This window comes from Microtus oregoni, unplaced genomic scaffold (genome assembly GCF_018167655.1).
Source record: "Microtus oregoni isolate MIOR12 unplaced genomic scaffold, Mior012 000028F_ref0000031, whole genome shotgun sequence".
In the NCBI taxonomy this organism is placed as follows: domain Eukaryota; kingdom Metazoa; phylum Chordata; class Mammalia; order Rodentia; family Cricetidae; genus Microtus; species Microtus oregoni.
Genome location: NW_024543087.1, coordinates 2337648 through 2359013, shown reverse-complemented (window position 1 = coordinate 2359013; position 21366 = coordinate 2337648). Strand labels below are relative to the sequence as shown.

Sequence of the window (21366 nt, the reverse complement as noted above, 5' to 3'; positions counted from 1 at the left end):
AGCACTGACTGCTCTTCCAGAGGACCCGGATTCAATTCCCAGCACCCACATGGCAACTAACAACTGTCTCTAACTTCAAGATCTGACACCCTCACACAGACATACATGCAGGCAAAATGCCAATGCAAATGAAATAAAAATAATTTAAAAATTAATTATTTATCTCATTGTATGTGTGTGTATGCATTTATGTGTGTTTCTGTGTGAGTATGGGTACCCCAGGGAGGCTCGAAGAGGGGACCAGATCTCATGCTAGTGGAGTTAGAAGCACCTGTGAGCTGCCCAGCGTGGGTGCTGGGAACTGAACTCAGGTCCAGTATGTGCTCTCCACGGCTGAGCCCACTGCTCTGATTTTCTTAGACTTGGACTTCTGTGGAGCTTTATTTGTATGTGTGTTTGGAATGGTCATAAAGATCACAGAATGGAAAGGAACGGGGTCATCACTAGCTGGTGAGGACTTAGTGGGCAGAGTCTGTAGGGAGGCGTGGTAATCACTGCGGCAGCTAACCCAGAGAAGTCCAGGCCTGTCTGTAAGGATCAGTGAAGCCTGGCTCAGAAGCAAGCCAAACTCAGAAGCTGGGGGACAGTTGGCTGGGCTGTCACGTTCCCCTTTGTGGGGCAAGCTAGGTGTCCTGCTGTTGCTTCCTGCCCCTTATGCACTGTTCACAGTCTTTAATGTTCTGTGGTTTGAAGTTGGTGGCTTTCCCCGTTCTCATGCTGTCTTTGCTACCCTGTCCTCAGGCGTCTTGGCTCTGGAGAAGGCTTCGTGGCAAGAAACGGTCAGTGATGGCATTCTGCCTCCTGATGATCCTGTCTGCAGTGACTGTCACTCACTTCCCCCTGGAGCATCCAGCGTCCACCCCCAGACTTGGTCCCATAGAGCTCCAGGGGAAAATCGGCATGCCTGAGCCCAACATTTGGCAGACTTTGAACTCTAGCCAGAGGCAGCAGGCAAGAAACCTGGGCTTCCGAAAAGGCCGGGCTTTGCCCAGAGATTCCATCTTGGTCTGTGCTGAGAAGCAAAGCCACAGAGTGCGAGTGGACAGAAGCAGACACCCACTGAGGGTCAGGAGAGATGCCGCTGGGCCAGGAGGTCCAACACTCAGTGTCCAACATCGTGTGCAGGAGAACGAGGTCAGAGATGCAGGAGGCACAGACCTGGACCAGCCTGAGCACGGTGGTCCTGTCCAAGAGAGGCAGAATAAGACAGACACTCTGGTTAGACCACTCCGGGGGAGCAGCCTGGCAACTTTCCAGGCACGGAGAGGAACCGCTGCAGTGAGTTTGGCCGGGAGCTCCCTGCCAGGAGCCAAGGACAGAATCTTGCCTGGCGGGAAGGCTGGGGGTATCACCTCAGGTCCAGGGACTCACTGGTGGCCTGGTACTGCTGCAGAGCTGCAGAGGTCCCCGTGGTGCCGTACTGAGACCCCTGGGTCATTGGCCAGTGCGGCAGCCGGGGAGCAGGTTCCACCATGGTTCACAGAACATGACATCCAGACTCTCTGGTTATTGGCCCATGGGGAGGTGGTGGGCAAAGCCAGGGTTCCCGCCCATGGGCAGGTGCTGCAGGTCGGACTATCTGCTACGGGTGCCTTCCAGGACATGTCTCCTCTCAGGCTCAGCCAACTCTGCTCCCAGGGCCTCTGCGGCCTCATCAAGAGGCCCAGGGACCTGCATGAAGTCCTAGCCTTCCACGTGGACCGTGTACTGGGGCTCCAACGGAGCCTGCCTGCTGTAGCCCGGGGCTTCCGCAGTCCTCTTCTGCCTTACCGCTACACGGATGGCGGTCTGAGGCCCGTCATCTGGTGGGCACCCGATGTGCAGCACCTAGGAGACCCAGATGAGGATCAGAACTCTCTAGCCTTGGGCTGGTTGCAGTACCAGGCCCTGCTGGCTAACGGCTGCAGCTTGCCAAGCCAGAGCCTGTGCCCGGGCATCCACCATGCTGAGTGGGCACGTTTGGCCCTCTTTGATTTCCTGCTGCAGGTAGGTGTGGTTGGGCAGTGGGGTGGGGTCAGGGAGTTCCAGGTGAAGCTTTGCCTGGCCAGGATGCCCTCTCCTCACCATCCTGGCCTGTTACCAAGCAACCGTTCTTGTCATTTTTCTGTCTGTTTATCCTGTGGTACCCTGGAGCAGGGCTTCTTAAACATCTTCCTCTCAGGGACTGGCTAGATGGCTCAGCAGTTAGGTACACTGGCTGCTCTCGCAGAGGACCAAGGGTGAATCCCCGGGACCTACATGGTGGCTCACAGCCAATTGTAATTCCAGTTCCAGTGACCTGATGCTTTTTCGGGCCTTGTCAGGTACCAGACATGTCCAGGGTCCCTAGACATAGATGTAGGCAAAACATCCTTACACATCTTAAAAACAAACAAAAAGCAACAGAACAACAACAAAAAACCTGACCACTACCACCACCAACAACAACAGGATTCTATTTGTGACCCTGTTTTACCCAAGAAATAGTCATGTGACTTTGGATATATAGGCATATAACAATTCTCAGATATACATAAAACCTTGCCATTTATTAAAGAGGAAAGCGAATTTGCCTATTAGTGAGAGGTATGTGCTTATATCTTCTTTTAGATGAAGAGTCTGCTCGTGACACTGTATGATGCGTCTCAGCCCTTCACTTTATAGTTGATCAATACTTTGATTTTAGAACCACAAATGCCTGCTGAGAAGGCAGACGTGGGGGCTGGGAAGAGAGGTTTCCTCACTAACACACTTGCCAGGCCACACACTAGGAGACCCAGCCAAGCAGGGCCTGTCTTTAGTCCCAGGCTGGCGAGGTGGGGCCAGGCAGACAAGTGGACCAGTGAACACCAGGCTCATTGTGAATCCCTGTCTCAAAAAGTAACTGTGGAAGACATTCAAAGATGACCCTTGGCTTCTACATGTGCATGCATTCACACATGCATGTATACCTTCCACATACACACATACACACACACACACTCCAGAAAAGGCAGAAGTATGTTTTGGGCTATGTCAGAAATTACCGGAAATTCTGTTTTATTCCCAAGTTACAAAATGAGAACCCCTCCCCCAATGTCATTGTTAAAAGACCAGTTTGCCACTGTTTGCAAGTTTTTGTTGTATTTTATTGCAATGTGCGTGAGTGTTTTGCCTGCGTGAACGTATGTTTACCAAATGTATGCCTGGTGACCACCAAAGCCAGAGGAGAGCGTTGTATCCCTTGGAACTGTAGTCACAGGTGACTGTGAGCTGCCATGTGGATGCTGGGAATCAAACCCAGGTCCTCTGTAAGAACGAGTGGTCTTAACCATTGAGCCGTCTCTCTAGTCTTAACACTGTTTATAATTTTATATCTTTGAGCCAACATGGAGTCAAGAGTGTTGAATGATTTAAAATAAGATAAGGGGAGAGAGAGAGAGAGAGAGAGAGAGAGAGAGAGAGAGAGAGAGGCGGAGGTAGAAGGAATAAAAGGAGAGCCCTAGACAGAGGTGCCCGTCCATCTGGACACGGGGCATTCACTGAGGGTCTTGCATCTCTGCCTGGCAAGAGAAAAGTCTAAAGTTGCTGGAGTGGGTGAGCTGGGTGGAGTTGAACGGCAAGGTCTGGGTCCACCGGGGGCTCCTGAGCATGAGTGTGGCTGCCCCCGGCTTGTACGTGTGATGCTGGCCGTGGACAAAGGCAGCTTGAAACAGCTGGTCATTCCCACCGCCAAGAAGTGGACAGCAATGAATCCTTTGTAGTGATTGATTCACTTTCTCTATTGTATACATCCCAGAATCCCCTGCCCAGGGAAATTCTGCCCACAGTTAAAATGTGACTTCCCCATTATGATGGACTGTACCCCCGAATCATGATCCAGAATAAGCCCTTCGTCCCTCAGGTTGTTTTTGTTGGGGTTCTTTATCACAGCAGTGGGGAAGGAAACCAAGACATGCCCTGTGTGCCTGTTCCACACAGCTTGAGGGGCTGAAGTTCTTGGGGTTCGATCACAGATAAACTGCCTCCCACTGGACTCTTGTCCCAGTGCCTGTCTCGGGGCCCTGCCTATGTCAGATGGTGTACTGGCCCCGTGACATCTGCGTGCTGGGGTGTTTATGGATATATTTAACACAGGCACCTGGTGAGGGCATGCACTTGTTAAACAGTAGGTACCAGACCAAATGCATCTCTGGAACAGACTGAGACCATCCCCAAGGCATTCTTACAGGTGAGACGCTATGTTTATGCATGTTCTCAGCTTGAGCCGGCTGGGAAGGAGCTTGGTAGGTAAAGCACTTGCTGAGCAGATCTGAGTTTGAATTCCCGGCTTCCATGTAAAAAGCCAAGTGTGGTGGTGAGTTCTTGGAATCCCAGAGCTGGGTAGGAGGAGAAGTCTGGTCAGAGAGTGACTGTTGTACATTGCATAGGTATGTACACACACACACACACACACACACACACACACACACACACGAGTAATTATTAGTGGAAAAGAAAATGGGGCCATTGAGGTTCAGAGAGATTAACTTCCTTGTCTAAGGTCACAGCCAGGGGACTGAGAGGCAGCCTGGCTGGCCTGGCCCAGAGCTCACTCCCTTCTTACAGCCACTATTGAGCTGGCCAGTAATGGGGGCAGAAGGGGACATTTGCAGGGAGGCCCTGGAGCGCCGAGACCGGAAGCAGACCCTTGCAAAGCCGGGTTCCAGCAATGTGCTCAGGATGGCTTCCTGCTCTGCACAGAGCCCGTCTGTTCATCTCCAGGTCTGCAGCATGGGACCCTTCCTCAGCTGCCAAATTCTGCTAGTGGGGACAGAAACCTCTGCAGCCAAGGCACACACAGGTCAGCGGTGTGGTCAGACACGGGTCTGGGATCATGCCACCTTTCCCTAGTTTGCTGGACAGCTGTCAAGGAAAACAACCATCTGGCCGACAGAACCTTCCTAGAAACCTCGGTGAGGCTGCAGAACATGCATTTCTGCACGGGTACCCGAGGTGCTGAGTGACCCATGGCTGGCCACAAACCCCAGATGCAGCTCGCCATCTGTCTGCTATCGGCCTCCCTCAGACTCCTGTTAGCAAACTCAGAGGCCCGGAAGGAAGTGCTGGGTTTGACACCACCACGTTTCCCTGTGCGAGGGGCTTTTCTCCCGCGTGTTTCCTGTTTCCTGAGGAGTCTATTGGTATTCACTCCAGAGAGAGTGGGGGGCTGGTAAAAGAATGATTCCACTGAAGCCCCCACACCTGAATTTCTTGGGGTTGCTCACAAGAACATGGGTGAGGGGTTACCAGAGCATGGACACTTATGTCTCTGGGGAACCCCCACTCCCTACAGCCATGAACTGCTTCTAGATCCTGGGGGCGTGGCTCATAAGTCTTGTGAGCCACGGTTCCCTGACCGTCTCCTGGGGATGGTCAGAGACCCATCTTGTGAGGACTTCCTTGGGTAATCACGGCTGCTCTTACTTCCAGCGGGCAAAGACTGTCAGACCTGGAAGACAGTTCTACACTCCAGTCTGACCCCAGACTCTCGTCACTGTCTGACCTGGGTGATCTGTGGAGAAGTCAGCTGAGCAAGGCTTGTGGCCCCCAAAGCTAGGGCCCAGAAGGCCCCAGCTGCCAGGATCCAGGTCTGGGCTCTGTCTCTTCTTGGGACCAACACAATGGCTCCTATTGTGTCTCTTGTCTCTGCTACAGCCCTGTCCAACCCTGTCTCCTCACTGAGACCTGAGAGGAGCCTTTGTCTCCGTTCTCAGCAGCAGAGCCTGACACCAAGGTCCCAACAGGACTGACCCGTCCGCCTGCTCGTAGGAGAGAAGGCAGCCAAGGGCGTGTGGGACCCACCCCACAGTAACTCTTCTAAGAGTGGTGGGCAGTAACTGACTCAGGGCTGGTCTAGGGGAGCTCGTAGCCGGATCCTTGCCAGATTGCAGCTGACTGCAGTGATGGGGAAACCCTCCACAGCAAAGACATGCAGTAGCCACAGCCTAGCCAGAGAGCTCGGAGAGGGTGTCTGTCCTCTGTCACGGTTATATCCATTACCGCCCTGTCAGACAAAGCAAGGCCTTCAGTGCCTTGAATGGCCCTCCCAACTTCTCCCTCTCCAGATCTTTGTCTTGGTGTTTGGCCTCAGTCACATCCTAATCCAGCTGGAGCAAGGTCTCAGGGCCACACGCACACACGCACGCACACACATACACACACACATACACACACGCACGCGCGCACACACACACACACACGCACGCGCACACACACACGCACATACACACACGCACGCGCACACACACATACACACGCACGCGCACACACGCACGCGCGCGCACACACACATACACGCACGCACGCGCACACACACACACGCACGCGCGCACACACGCACACACACACACACACACACACACACACACACACACACGGGGGGTAGTGTCATGTACCCCTCCTCCTCAGACACAGAAGGGAGACAACTGAGAGAGAGTGAGCTTGACCTCATCAGGGGAGCCCTTCAGGGCTCCTGAAGCATCAGTGAGCCTCAAAGAAGGAAATGAATAGTGATCAATGATTGCTATGGGAACAGTCAGGCGTAGGAGGATGCTGGCACCATAAGACCAAGGTATAGCAACCTTGGCAAAAACTCTGAACTCCGGTGAGGTGACACATATATTGTTGATTTTAGTTGGGGTTGAGGGCCGAGCAGACACACCCCACTCAGCAGGGGAGGAGCCCACAGAAACCATAAAACAGTATCTATATTCTGCCGAGCTCCTGGTGCTGAGACCAAGGACAGGCACAAGGTGTGTAACTGTGAGGGCCCCCCTCGCTGCCCAGCTGCCCTGTATCCCCAACAGTGAGTTTCTTACCTCACTGGAGCCCTGCCTCTGTTTTAAAACCTTTTTAAAACAGACAATGAAAAAGGAAAGTTTGTGTTTGTTCTGTTTTGTTTGGGGGTGTTAATTACTTGTCTCACTGCTTTGACAGAAAGGTAAGAGCCACTCAAGGAAGGGAGGGTTTATTCCGGCTCTGGTAGGGAAGGCAGGAGCATGGGGGGGCTGGTCATGTGACCCAAGCAGAAGGTGGTGGTCACATGACCCACAATCAGGAAGCAGAGAGCTGGACACTGGTGGATAGATAGCTTTCTCCTTTTTATTTAGTCTGGGACCACAGTTAACGTGGTGCCGACCATGCTCGGGATAGGTCTTCCCACCCCAGTTAATCTAGAAGATTCCTCACAGACATGCGCCCTGAGATTTGTCTCCATGGTGACTCTAAATGCGGTCATGCTGTTAATAAACAACCATTGAAAGAACCTCGACGAGGACCTCTTTTCGGGAGGAGACCTCCCCAACACCAAGGAACAGGCCGAGACCGCACGGATGCAAATCGCAAGAAGTTTATTGAGTAGACACAGGTACCTGTGGGCAGCAAGATCTCTCGGAAGATTTGCGCACCTGCCAACTGGAGGGCGGGCTTTTTATAGGGGAGAGCAAAAAGCAAGTTTACAGAAGCAAAAGCGTGGTTATCGGAATGCGGCGGGGGGGCATGAAAGGTTTCCTCTCTCAGCATGGGTGTCAGCAAGAAGCAAGTTTACAGAAGCAAAAGCGTGGTTATCGGAATGCGGCGGGGGGCATGAAAGGTTTCCTCTCTCAGTATGGATGCCTGGCAACAATCATCCTGCTCCTATCTTATAGCTAACCTGCTTTGTTGACATCCTATCTTATTGACATCTTGCCTTGCAGTCTTCCTATCTCTATCTCCTGCTCTCTCAGGCATATGAGATGTTCTAACGGGAGCAGGCTGGCTGCTGATCCGGAGATTTGTTTAAAACAAACAGGACGTTCCCCCCGGGAGCATGCTAGCTGCGGGTTTTGAGGAGGGGGTCTGTAGGGTCTTTCACCATCACAGCTGGGTGGTTGGTTGGTTGGTTTTTTTTTTAAAGGGCTTCTAAAGTTTTCCTTTGGACTGAGGGAATTAGCTTTCTCTTTTCAGGGCAGTGCACTGTCCCCGCGGTGGCGTAGACTCTCTGTTGGGTGGAAATCTGACTTTGCTCTATGAAAGAACTGAGCTGTGCATTCTGAGTTTAAAGGCCACCCTCGCTTCAGAGATATTTTAAAAGTTCTCTTTTTCTTTTCTTTTTTAATCCATCTTGGGTCCATCTGGAAATACTTTAAGCCTAAATGTCCCAGTGCCATTCCTGGAGACCCATTCTCTGCTTTTGCAATGCAACCTTTCTCCGCGTCAACTTCTTTACGTATCTACGGCCATTTCTAGACTATGCTGTTCTAGACGCCAGGACCACTGTTTTATTATGGAGGGACAGTCTATCTCTCTCACGGATCATTTTCAGAATTTGCCGGGATAATGTTTTCGTGTAATTTTCACAGTCAGCGTGCTACTTCCCTTCCCAAATCCTTCTGGAATTTAACTGGAATTAATTTAATTGTTGTGGGCTGACAGCAAAGTTTCCTTATAAAATGCATCACTCACTGGGCATGGTGGTGCACAACTTTAATCCCAGCACAAAGGAGGCAGAGGCAGGTGGATCTCCGTGAGTTCAAGACCAGCTTGGTCTACAGAGTGAGCTCCAGGACAGGAAGGGCTATACAGAGAGACCCTGTCTCAAAAACAAAACAATAACCAAACATGTTTCACGCTTGTCAAGAGCAGGGTCTAATGCTCCATCTGCCTGTGTTTCTGGGAGGTGTCTTGCATTTTTCCCCAGTGGGTCTGTGCTGGCTAGTTTTATGTCCACTTAACACAAGCTAGAGGCATCTGAAAGGAGGGGAACTCAGCTGAGAAAATGTCTCTATGAGATCCATCTGTAGGGTATTTTCTTGATTAGTGGTTGATGGAGGAGGTCCAGATCACTGTGGGTGGGGCCATCCCTGGGATGGTGGTTCTGGATTCTATAAGAAAGCAGGCTGAGAAAACCGGTAAGATCACCCTCCACAGCCTCTGCATCAGCTCCTGCCTCCAGGTTCCTATCCTGACTTCCCTCAGTGAACTGTCTAGCTGGGAGCATAAGCCAAATAAACCCTGTTCTCCCCAGTTTGCTTTTGATTATGGGGTTTCATCACAGCAATAGTAACCCTAAGACAGGGTCTTTCTTCATTTTTGTGAAGATATCCAGGATATTTTGTCTCCTTGGGACCATCAAAGACATGTTCTTTCCTTCAGCATGTGTTCAGGGTGGCTGTCCATCGGCTATGGAGTGGCTATGATTTCTATATGGTAATCTCATTTATCCCCCTCTGTGAACTCCATTTTATTCTTTACCCTCTCCCCTGTGTGTGTATGGGAAGGTGGACAGGTGTGTGTGTGTCTCTGTGTGTGAGTGTGTGTTGAGGCCAGAGGTTGTCGACTTTTGAGTTGCATTCCTCAGGTGCCTGTTGACTTTTTTTTTTTTTTTTATAAACTGGCCTGGAGCCAGTCTGTATAGCCTCGTCTAGCCTGGCAGCCAGATGAACCGGGATCCATCTGTCCCTCTTCTCCAGTGCTATATCTAGATGCACATGCCATCACGCCTGGTTTATTCGTTGGCTTACTTTTAATTTTGTTCGTGTATGTATGCATGTGTGTATATATGTGTGTGTCTGTGCATGTATATATACACATGTGTGCATGTGTATGTGCATGTGTGTGTATACATATATACGTGTGTGTGTATGCCCTTTAGACATGAGGAATTGGCTCTCTGGGAAAGACAGCATTTCTATGCAGGAAAGAATGACCCCACCCCAGCAAAGGTTTGGGATACTTGGGCTGCCAAGGAGAGAGGAAGTGAGGAGGGTCCCAGCTGAAAGGTGTGGGCCACAGGAACACCAGGCACCTATGGTGAGTCTAGTCAGAGGACCAGGGCCACCCATGCCCTGTGTTGGCTCCTCCCTAGCCTTCCATCCCATCAGAATGGCCTGGGATCTTCCTTGATTAACTGCAGTGTCTTGTCCCAGTCAGATATTCTGTTTGGGAGGTGACAGAGCCAGGCCTCCTCTGAAAGCAGGTGGTGGTATGGAGGGCAGGTTCCAGTGACCACAGGCCTCCTTGGGGGACCCTGCGTGTTCTTCAGGATTTATTTATTCTTGGATTCAGAAGACCTCACTAAGTTTCAACTTGTGTTGAATGCATTCTCCGTTCTGGGCTCAGCCTGTTTATTTTCCTGTCCAAGAGTTCACAGCTCTGAATGCCAGAGAAGACATGCCCGCCACACCATCTGTCTCCGTGGCCAGAGTCAGACTTCCTGGCTTCACATCCATGATCACCACTCCTCACTGTGACCCTCCGTGTGGCGGTCGGCCTTCCCCAGGGCTCACTGTCCTCTCCAGATGGAGTGGGCACCCTCTCATGCCTGGCGGGAACAGCTCTCAGGGTGGCGCCTGCACAGCCTGAGCTGTGCAAGGCCTTCACTGCTGAAAGCCCCGGATGCAGTTACAGTTGCAACACTGCTGAGCTGGCGCAGTGAAGTAATAGGGGCGGCGGGGCTGCGTTCCCAGCAACCCGGCCGCCTGCTCGGCTAGCTTATGCCCCGAAATAACAACACACAAATTGTATTCATTTAATCACTGCTTGGCCCTTTAGCCCTAGCCCTTACTGGCTAATTCTCACATCCCGATCAACCCATCTGTAATAATCTGTGAGAACCGGTCTTACCGGGAAGATTCTAGCCTAGTCCATCCTGGGTCGGAGCTTCATGCCCGGAGCGGGGCATGGCGTCTCTCTCAGGTGTCTGCTCCGGAGAGCAGAGCTGTGGAGTCTCTGAGCTCACTTCCTCTTCCTCCCAGCGTTCTGTTCTGTTTACTCCTCCCACCTATCCTCTAACCAATAAAATGGGCCAGGGCAGTGCCTTTATTAGCCAATGACCTTCCTCCATCATTTCCCCTTTTTCGGTTTAAACAAAAAAAAAAAAAGCTTTAAGTTTAACATAGCAAAATTACATATAACAAAACAGTTATCAAGTAAAAGTTACAATAATCTTTATCATAACTAAGGAAAACTATAACTATAACTAACTATTCTTAACTCCATCAAAGACTCCAGAAAGATATAATATTACCTAAGTAAACAAGAACTAAGAAACTTCAAACTCTAGAAATGACAAAGACATCTCGCTGCCTGGACAGTCACCCAAAGTTCCTCTGTACCGTTGGGGCATCCATCTTCAGCCTTCAGGCCCATGGTATCCAGCAGACATTTCCATAAAGCAGGAAAATTCAAAAAGTCAGTTCAGTCACTATCTGTTGTGTCCTGCAGAATGTCTCGCAGACTCTTTCAAAATGAATCAGGAACCCCGAAAGATCATCTCTCCTTAGGCAAGTTCAGTAGTCCTCTCTCTGCGGGTTCTCTGTGTCCAGTTTATGCAATAGTCCAGGCAAGAACAGTTTCTTGCCCAAATGGCTATCAAACTCCATAAGGATCCTCTTTGATGCCCATCTTCCTCTCGAAGTAGATTGGTGCTGCCAGGAGCAGAGTGTCTCATTGTCATGAAAAGTCCTCAGTTATTAAAACATTAAATGTCCTATTCTGTAATCTTTGAAAGACACGAAGAATGTCTATCTAAAATATATCTCTATATATCTAGAAAATCTAACTAACATGACTACAAGCTTTACTATTAACGATGATTATCCATTAACAACCTATATTTCTTAATTATACATTACATATTTAAATGAACTACACAATCACAATACCTTAATCAAAATCAGAAACACTTATACATATAACAAAATTGACCTTAAATCTCTATCAATAAAGCAAAATCTATACTAATGCAAATTATTCATATCTATATCATATCCCCCTTTAAATGTAAAAGAACGTTTATAAACCATATTTGGGAACATGGGCGCAGTTTTTTCTCTCCAAACTGCTTGCTGCTGAATGGGGGCGTTGTTAATTAGGTTTTTCATGGTATAACCTGTGTGCTAGTTTCATCTCAGTTGGCAGTTGAGCGAAGCAATTTTCTGAAGGTGTTCACACCAACCCTTCAGGAGGGCGTGGTCCATCATACCAAATCGGAGTAGAAGAAATGAACAGCGTCTCATCCTCTGTGAAAACAAAATAAGAAACTCCTTTCCAAAGTATCATGTCCTTAGATCCAAATTTCAAATTTAAGGCATTTTCAAAGTATCTATGTTGGATTAGTTCAGCAGCATTTATAAACAAATATCTTTTAGCAGTTGTTTGTCCTTCCTCAGCATTCAAACAATTCAAAGAGAGCATAATAGCATACAGTATCAAAATTCTCTGTGTATTTTCCATCTTTGTGCAGATGTGTTTTAACCTCTATTTTGTTTATTTTTATTTTTAACTCTTTGCTTTTTGAGGCAGGTTCTCTGTATCTTTGACCTGAAGTAACTCTGTAGACCAGGCTGTCTTTGAACACTCAGAGATCTGCCTGTCTCTGCCTCCCAGGCATTCGGGATTAAAGGTGTATACTACTACACCTTGAACTCACAGAGATCTGTTTGCCTCTGCCTTCTAGGCACTGGGATTAAAGGCGTGTGCTACCACACACAACAACTCTCTTCCCTTTTTTTTTTGTTACTTTAAGAACTTTAAATTTTAGTCTGCATATATTTTTAACACACTTCAAACCATTTAGAAATTTTCTTTGTCTTTGAATCTCTCTTTACTGTATAACTCTCTTTTTCTGACCACACGAGCCTTTAAATTACTGAGCAATATGGGTAGGATTAAAGGCGTGGCTTTGCCAGCTAGATCCAGTCCATTCCTTAGCTTTCCAGTCTCATGGCTGAGGTACTGGCTGTAGCCACGTTTACTGCGTCAACTCTATGGCATTTCAAGGTTCCTGCCAGCAAGCGAGCTTCAGCAGCCTGTGCTTGCAAACCGCACGAACCGCCTGCGTAAGAGTCAGAGTTTGTCCTGGCAGGACAGCCCAGAAAGCCGGCATTTTTAAAGGGCGCAGCTTTCTTCCTGCTACGGCTGAAAACCGAAAAGCATGCGTTCAGCTTTTCGTCAACACCGTTTAAGTGTTTCGTGGCAAGACCTCTTAATGAGCTGCAGGCTTTGCAGCTAAAGCTGAGTCAGGAAGCTTCTCTTAGAAGAAAGTGCATGCTTGCCTCTAACAAGCAGAGCAGACCCGAGAACACAGCGAGTCTAGTTGCCATCAAACTAATTGTAGCACTTTACTCCAAATGCTCTATTCAAAAGCTCTGTCTCCCGCAGGAGCCAGACAGAGATTGCAATGGCGGCACAGCCCCAGGAAGTCGCGCTTTAAAATGACACAGCATTTTTTCTGCTACTGTTGCCGAATCAGGAAATCTCTCTACAGCACGCCACCAACAAACAGCAAAAATCTGTGTTAAACTCTCTCTCCCTTATTTTTAAGCCTTCTCAGGTTTTTTAAGTGGATTTAGTCCATCACGTGGGGCGCCATATGAAGTAATAGGGGCGGCGGGGCTGCGTTCCCAGCACCCCGGCCGCCTGCTCGGCTAGCTTATGCCCCGAAATAACAACACACAAATTGTATTCATTTAATCACTGCTTGGCCCTTTAGCCCTAGCCCTTACTGGCTAATTCTCACATCCCGATCAACCCATCTGTAATAATCTGTGAGAACCGGTCTTACCGGGAAGATTCTAGCCTAGTCCATCCTGGGTCGGAGCTTCATGCCCGGAGCGGGGCATGGCGTCTCTCTCAGGTGTCTGCTCCGGAGAGCAGAGCTGTGGAGTCTCTGAGCTCACTTCCTCTTCCTCCCAGCGTTCTGTTCTGTTTACTCCTCCCACCTATCCTCTAACCAATAAAATGGGCCAGGGCAGTGCCTTTATTAGCCAATGACCTTCCTCCATCAGTGCAGGGCACTGGGGCTGCGTGGAGCCATCGTTTCTCTGGGTAACTCCTCATTTTTGCAAAGAGTGGAGGGCGGCGAAGTCCTGAAGGAATTGTGGGCTGCAGTCTGAGCTTGGGCACATTCATCTGACGGAAAACAAAATAGAGAGCATGGCAAAATCATCAACCTTGCACCTGGGTGAGCATGCCCTTCCTGTCAGGAGTCCAGCACTGCCAGTGTTACAATGGCTGACATGCCTTGTAGCCCGCTCTGCAAATAAATGCTGCATGATGGGAAATCTGGATAGAGCAGCCTGGAGATGGGGTTGGGGGTTGGTGGAGCGGGAGTCCTGTACAGGCTCCTGGAGATGGGGGGTACTTGGCAGGAGCAGGGGTCATGTCTGGTTCCTGGAGATGTGGAGGGGGTGGGGTTAACAGGATCAGGGGTTCTGTGCAGGCTCATGGAGAGATGGGGGGCAGAAGCAGCAGTCTTGTACTGACGCCTGGAGGTGTGGGGGGAGCAGGCTGTTGGGAGCAGTGAGCCCCCAGATCCTGAATTTCTTGTAAACAACTTGTTTTCCCCTGATCTGAGTGCCTACAGCTGCTCTGAGCACGAGACCCTCAGGAGTTCCTGATGGCAGGAGAATGGTTTCTGGTGCATTTGGCTGGGGCGTGGCTATCTCTATATAAGCTGCCCCTGAACACAATAAAGGGGGCATTCCTGGAGCAGTTAGGCATCAAGGATGATCTGTGTCTCTGTGAGTCTTTGTGTGGTTTCAATCTCCAGCCCCTTGCCTGGTTCATGAACTGCATGGCGGCACATAGAGCACAGAAGACGGGCGTCATGTGCTGCAGCAGGGGTCATGTCTGGTTCCTGGAGATTGGGGGGGCATGGCAGGAGCAGGGGTCTGTGCTGGCTCCTGGAGATGGGGGGGACTTGGCAGGAGCAGCGGTCCTGTGCTGGCTCCTGGAGGCGTGGTCAGATGTGGGAGGATGGGGTTGGGGTTGGCGGGAGCAGCAGTCCTGAGCTGACTCTCGCTGTGTGTCCAGGGCTGAGCACGGGGCAGAGCAGTTTTTCTAGGGCTTCCTCAGCATTGGGGGAGCCTCTGGGAGCCGGGATTCTAGACAACAGAACTCTTAACGACCGTAATCCCAAAGCATATGTCCTGCTTTAAGTCTTTCCTCTGCCCATGTGGCTCTCCACATGGCCACATGGAGTATTGACACCCCCTTTAATTGTTTATTCCAGGGTGAGATGCAGAGAACTCAGTCTTGACTAAGACTGGATCCATTAGATCCTATGCACCTGGTAGCAACAAAGATGGCGGGGGCTCCTCTCCAGCTGGGGTTTCTCTTGAAACATAACACGGTACTAGGATGTGGGTGGGAGCAGTTCGCTTGGGAGTGTTCCCAGGAAGTCTGCTGTGTAATGGGGAAGGGGGCATAGGGGAAGAAAAGCCCACAGAAGGTGTTGTCCCGAGAACAATCGGGGAGGAGGGAGAGGGAAGCTGTGGTCAGGGAAGCCTGGGTCCATCTGCACTGTGTGACTGACAGTCTAGGGGCGATTGGTGAGGCCAGCAGAGACAACTCAGCAGGGAAGGAGACTCTCAAGAAGGGAGTCTGGGTGCTTCTGTTCAGTGTGCATGCCCAAATAGCCCACGCCCTCTCTGGGATACTGCCCTGCCTCGAAGAATAGCAAGCGTGAGCTACTCACAGAGATCAAGGAATCCCCACCATTGCTCATCACGGATTGATTGTTTTGGTCTTAAGTCTCGTTAATTAAGGCCGAAGGGGAGAAGGTACCAGAGAATCTAGGACCATCACCCTGTGACTGTGGACGCAGCAGCAAGCACAGGAGGTGGCCACAGGTGCATGGCTATGACCTGTCCTTGCTGCTCAGTCAGGCAGGCTAGGGACCTGGTTCAGCTTTTGTGGGCCCCACCTTCCTTTTCCCCCTTCCCATATGCAGCCCACCTTGTCCACAGATGGGGGACCCAACCTATGCTTCAACAACTTCAACTCCCACTGTGTGTGTTCTCCTTTATGACTCGGGATGTGTCTGAGCTCAGGGTGAGGAGGAAATGAGGCAGAGGTGACCATGACGGCTGGCCATCTGAGTGACAGTCCTTTATATACCGGCTAACTCTGTACGTCTGACACCGTGGGGTCACGGTTGGTTCTGAAGTTTCAGGATAGAAGGCTGGCAATGGCAGCCTTGACTGACTAGGCTTGGCCACCCTTCCTAACGGTGCAGAGAGAAGCGGACAGAGAGGCCCTGTGACCCCGAGCTTATTTTCAGGGTACTGATATGCGCTTCAGACTTAAACAGAAAGAATCAGGGCAGATTCTCCCTTCGAGCTGGTCACCAGTGCAGCGCTGACGAGCACAGTCGGCCCAGACAGCCCCTGAATACTGTTCTGAGCAGCCCTGGACTTATGTGGGACCCAGCGGACCAGGTGGGCTTGATATTGGGTCTGGAGAAGACAGGTACCATGCCAGCCTTCTCCACAGGTCCATGACCGCCTGGATCGCTACTGCTGCGGCTTTGAGCCCGAGCCCTCAGACCCCTGTGTGGAAGAGGGGCTTCGAGAGAAATGTCAGAACCCAGAAGAGCTGCGGCTGGTGCACATCCTGGTACGTTTCTTCTGCATGCACAGTGCCTTGCGGTGTGAGCACTGGGTACGCCTCTCTCCTGCATGTACAGTGCCTTGCAGCGTGAGCACTGGGTACGCCCCTCTCCTGCGGAGGATGCTCTTGGTGACCAGACACGGGTTGCCCAGTCTTTTCTTTTGTCAGCAAATTTTGTCTTAAATAATACTCCTAGGAGCCAAATTATATAAAACAGGCCAAATGGATACTGAGAACTCAGCTGAGGTGGGGTGTGTGTGATCCTGTTTTCACTGCTCCTCAAGACGCTCCGGGGAACTTTGAGGTCTTTTAGAGTTTGATAATTGGGCTCTGAGTGGAAGGAAGAAGAGGCTGAGCTTTCTAGGAATGGCTACGGAAAGTAGCATAGAAGTCTGGAGAATGTGTGGGAATGGTGTGCAGGCCAGAGGAGATGGCCTCTTTTTGCCAAACACCAGAATTTAAAGGTGTGTATGTGTTTCCATGAGCACATGCATGTGCAGGCCGGAGGCTGACACTTTAGTTTTTGGGACATTTGCTGAACTTGGCGCTTGCTAGTTCAGCGAGACTGACCTTTAGCCCTAGGGACCCACCCCTCTGTGTTCCTCAGCGCTGGGACTGCAGGAACACATAACCTCCCCTGGCTTGTCTTTCTTTCTTTTTTTTTTTAAAGATTTATTTATTATGTATACAACATTCTGCCTCAATGTATGCCCACACGCCAGAGGAGGGCGCCAGATCTCAGTACAGATGGTTGTGAGCCACCATGTGATTGCTGGGAACTGAACTCAGGACCTCCGGAAGAGCAGTCAGTGCTCTTAACCTCTGAGCCATCTCTCCAGCCCTCCCCTGGCTTTTCTTACGAGGCTCTGAGTTTTCAGGTTCTCATGAATGAATGGAAGCCCATTACTCCCTGAGCCATCTCCCCAGCCCCATACTGTATTTTTTTAAGTACTAGAGAATTCTGTCTTGCATGTTTTAGTGTGGAAAGGATTTGAGAGATGCCGAAGAATCACACCTGTGTGTGATATGGCTTTGTTGCAGAATATTATTTCCAGGTGTGTGACTTTGTTTCTGCTGCACTTGTTAACTCTGTGAAGCTGTGGTACTGTGCCTGTCTAAAACACCTGATGGTCTAATAAAGCGCTGAACGGCCAACAGTGAGGCTGGAGAAGAACAGGTGGGGCTGCCAGGCAGAGAGGATAAATATGAGGAAAAATATGGGAGAGAAAGCATCTAAGAAGGAGACAGGAAGGAGAGAGGAAGGAGGGAGGAAGGAGGGAGGAAGGAGGGGCCAGCCACACAGCCAGAGGCAGAGTAAGAAGGAAAGAGAAGATAGGCAGGAATAGAGAAAGATAAAAACTCCAAGGTCAAAGATAGCTGGGATAATTTAAGAAAAGCTGGCAAGAAACAAGCTAAGATTGGGCACTCATAACTAAGAATAAGCCTCCATATGGGATTTATTTGGGAGCTAGGTCAAAAGACTATAAAGAGCCAAAAGAGTAAGACACCACATAACATGGCATGAAGCTTCAGACCTAAGGAATACACCTTCTTTCTTTTGCACCTGCCGGTTCAGTCCCCCCCCCCCCATGCTCCAGACCCCACTATACCAGGAACCCACCCCCTTGCCTTGCAATTTAGAAGGTGGAGTTACGGCTCACTGCTATGGGTTCAGGTCTGAGTTTGCCCCAGTTGCTTATTAGCTGTGTGACCTTGTGGAAATTGCTTAACAACCCTTAAGCCTTATGCCTCCTAAGGCTGCTGGGAGGACCCACAGAGATGGCACCCAGTGCTGGTGTAGAATGAGCCCTTGGCCATGGGACCATGTGAATACGTGAGGACATTGAGGCACAGACAGCTGAGAATGCCCTTGAAATGGACAGAGTGGGACCACTTACACTCTGCCCTTACCAATGGCTGCCCCTGTTCATCTTCTTCCCCTGAGGTCCGGAGCAGTGATCCATCTCGTTTGGTGTTCATAGACAATGCCGGTAATCTCCAGCAACCTGAGGACAAGCTGAACTTCCGGCTGCTGGAAGGCATAGATGGGTGAGGATCCCCGGCACTGGCAGAGTTGGGGGGGATAAGGCTTGAGGGCGCTCTGTAGACTACGGAACGGTTAACTAAATCTCAGAGGGCTAAAGTCCATCAGATCCAAGTTGGACCTGGGTCTGCAGAGACTGAGGAGGACTAACAGGGGCCACAGGAATGGGGTCTGTCCCCCGTATCCAGAGGGCTTCTGGCTCCTGCACAAGACCAGCTGCCCTCCCTCAGTTTGTGAAGGCTAGCTCATCCTGGACCTAGGTGAAAGAGCTAGTCTGGGGACCTGCTCTTGTCCACTCTCAGTAGGCAGCTCAGCCTTCTCAGGGCCTTTTGGGGCCCTGAGGTAGATTTGTTCTCCAGGATCACCGTTGGATGGGGTCCAATCCGAGAGCACTACCGTCTGCTCTCAGGACACAGACTCCTCTGACAAAAGGTTAGCAGGCACAGACCTGGCATTTCCCTGGCTGGCTGCGCTGAGTTCCCCCGGGGGTGGGGGAGTTCAGGGCTCACACTTCGTGGAGACTCTGAGCTCACTTGTGCCTTTCCTTCCCTGCTTCGGCCCCAGGTTTCCTGAGTCCGTTGTGAAGGTTCTTGCATCAGGGTGTCTACAGAACCTGCTGCTCAAGTCGCTGCAGATGGACCAGGTGTTCTGGGAGAGCCAAGGCGGAGCCAGAGGTCTGAAGCATGCCCTTGAGACACTGGAGAGGCGAGGACAGGTCCTGCTGAGACACATTCAGAGGCACAACCTCACGCTGTTTGGGGACAAGGACCTGTGAGTCCACCTCTGTCTGGGCAGAGCACACCCTGCTGGAAGACTTCCCATGATGTAAGCCTGAGCTGGTGAGTGTGCTTCCCATTGGCAGTATTTCCTTGACACAGTTGGCCATCCCAGGCAAATGGGGAAGGTCAGAAGCTGGAGGAGCCTAAGGCATCATGGGATGGACAGCTCACCTGCTGGGGATGGTGCCATGGGACAGACGGCTCACCTGCTGGGATGGACTGGCGCCTTCATCAGCACATTCCTGTCTGCATTCCCAGCTCTGACTATTTGCTCCAATGCAGCAATAAACATGTTTAAGAATGTTCTGTGAACCGTTCCCTGCACGTGTACATGCAGTACTGTGTGTGTGCATGCGTGTGGAGGTATGTAAGTAATGAACCTGGAACGTCATGCATACTAGGCAAGTACTTTACCAACTGAACTATATGTCCAACCACAGAAGCCTATTTTAAGATTCATTTTTTTTAAAATTTATTTTTAAGTGCATGGGTGTCTTGCCTGCCTAAATATTTGTGCCCCATGTGCGTAGCTGATGACTGCAGAGGCCAGAGAAGGTGCCAGACCCCTGGGACTTGACTTACAGACAATTATGGACTGCCATGTGGGTGGTGAGAATTGAACCTGGGTCCTCTGGAAGAGCAACCAGTGTTCTTAGTAACATCTCTCCAGCCCCTAATTTGTGTGTGTGTGTGTGTGCATGCCACATGTGTGCAGGTGTGAACTGGAGTTACAGGGGGTTGTGAGCTGCCTAGTATGGGTGCTGGGAACTGAACTCTGTAATCCTCCACAAGAGTAACAAATGCTCTTAACCATTGAGCCATCTTTCCAGTGGCAACGGGGAGGAGGCTGCTTTAAAAACCGAATTTCCCTTCTTATTGTAGGAATGATCATGTCAGGTTAGCTGGCTTCCCCGTGTGAGACATCTGCCCTTCCTTGGTGGCACGTTAGACTTTTGACTCTGAGCTGCGGATACTCAGCCCCTGCTGCTACACTCTGAGCTGCGGATACTCAGCCCCTGCTCTTACACTCTGAGCTGCGGATACTCAGCCCCTGCTCTTACACTCTGAGCTGCGGATACTCAGCCCCTGCTGCTACACTCTGAGCTGCGGATACTCAGCCCCTGCTCTTACACTCTGAGCTGCGGATACTCAGCCCCTGCTCTTACACTCTGAGCTGCGGATACTCAGCCCCTGCTGCTACACTCTGAGCTGCGGATACTCAGCCCCTGCTGCTACACTCTGAGCTGCGGATACTCAGCCCCTGCTCTTACACTCTGAGCTGCGGATACTCAGCCCCTGCTGCTACACTCTGAGCTGCGGATACTCAGCCCCTGCTCTTACACTCTGAGCTGCGGATACTCAGCCCCTGCTGCTACACTCTGAGCTGCGGATACTCAGCCCCTGCTGCTACACTCGTCTGTTTCCTCGCGGTCTGCCGTCTATGGCTTGACTCTGTCTTCTGCAAAGTCGGAAACTAATTCTATGCCATCAGATTGGTTCGTTTTTGCCCATCAGTCTCCCAGGGTTGCTGCCTTCTCAGGCTGCTGCCCCTTCAGATCGCTCCTTCTTCACTATTTGTATGAAACTTGCATGTGAGGGTGGTTTTGGTGGGAGGTGTAACTCGTTTCCTTGCCCCAGATTCTGTTCAAGAGTATTCAGTTCCCACTGATCTGAAGGCACACCCTTATCAGATAAGCTTCCAGGAACACAGAGGCCCACTCAGGAACTGTACTGTGTATTCTCCCAATAGGGTTTCTCAACTCCCCGCTTCAACAGGACACTGTTCTAATCAAAGATACTTTATTCTGTCTGGTAGCACAAGTATCCACTTAAATATTTTATTTTGTGTCTTCTGTCTGCATGTATGTCTGCACCACAGGCATGCAATGCCCACAGAAGCCAGGAGAGGTCACTGCATCCTCTGGAACTGGAGTTACAGATAACCGAGCTGCCTCAGGAGTGCTGGTAACTGCAGTTGGGTCCTCTGGGAGAGCAGCCCGTGCTTTTACTGCTGAGAAATATTTCTAGCCCTTCAGATAAATATTTGTATGAGTCTTTAAGGGGAAAAATCAAATTTTCAATTTTATTTTTAATTCCTCCTCATTTATGGTGGTGTGTGACCTTCATTGTTTTTTGGGGAAGACGGTTGAGTGACAGCTACAGCAATGTCTA

The 21366-nt window shown here is 50.4% G+C and overlaps 1 protein-coding gene across 3 annotated transcripts in view; it reads left to right on the top strand.

The window, feature by feature from the left end:
- Positions 1-20224, top strand: part of Gask1a (golgi associated kinase 1A) — a 34197-nt gene extending 13973 nt beyond the window's left edge. Inside the window, exons 2-6 of one of the 3 annotated variants that reach the window (XR_005976517.1) lie at positions 742-1986; positions 16255-16377; positions 18317-18420; positions 18980-19254; positions 20077-20224. Coding sequence is in view for 2 of the 3 variants with exons in the window: in XM_041677432.1 (XP_041533366.1) it covers positions 742-1986; positions 16255-16377; positions 18317-18420; positions 18980-19190 (1683 nt within the window). In the remaining variant the exon portion in view is untranslated. Of the gene's footprint in view, positions 1-741; positions 1987-16254; positions 16378-18316; positions 18421-18979; positions 19471-20076 lie in introns of those variants that run through there. The other 2 variants (XM_041677432.1, XM_041677433.1) reach the window with 2 other exon arrangements.
- Positions 20225-21366: the final 1142 nt, after the last annotated feature.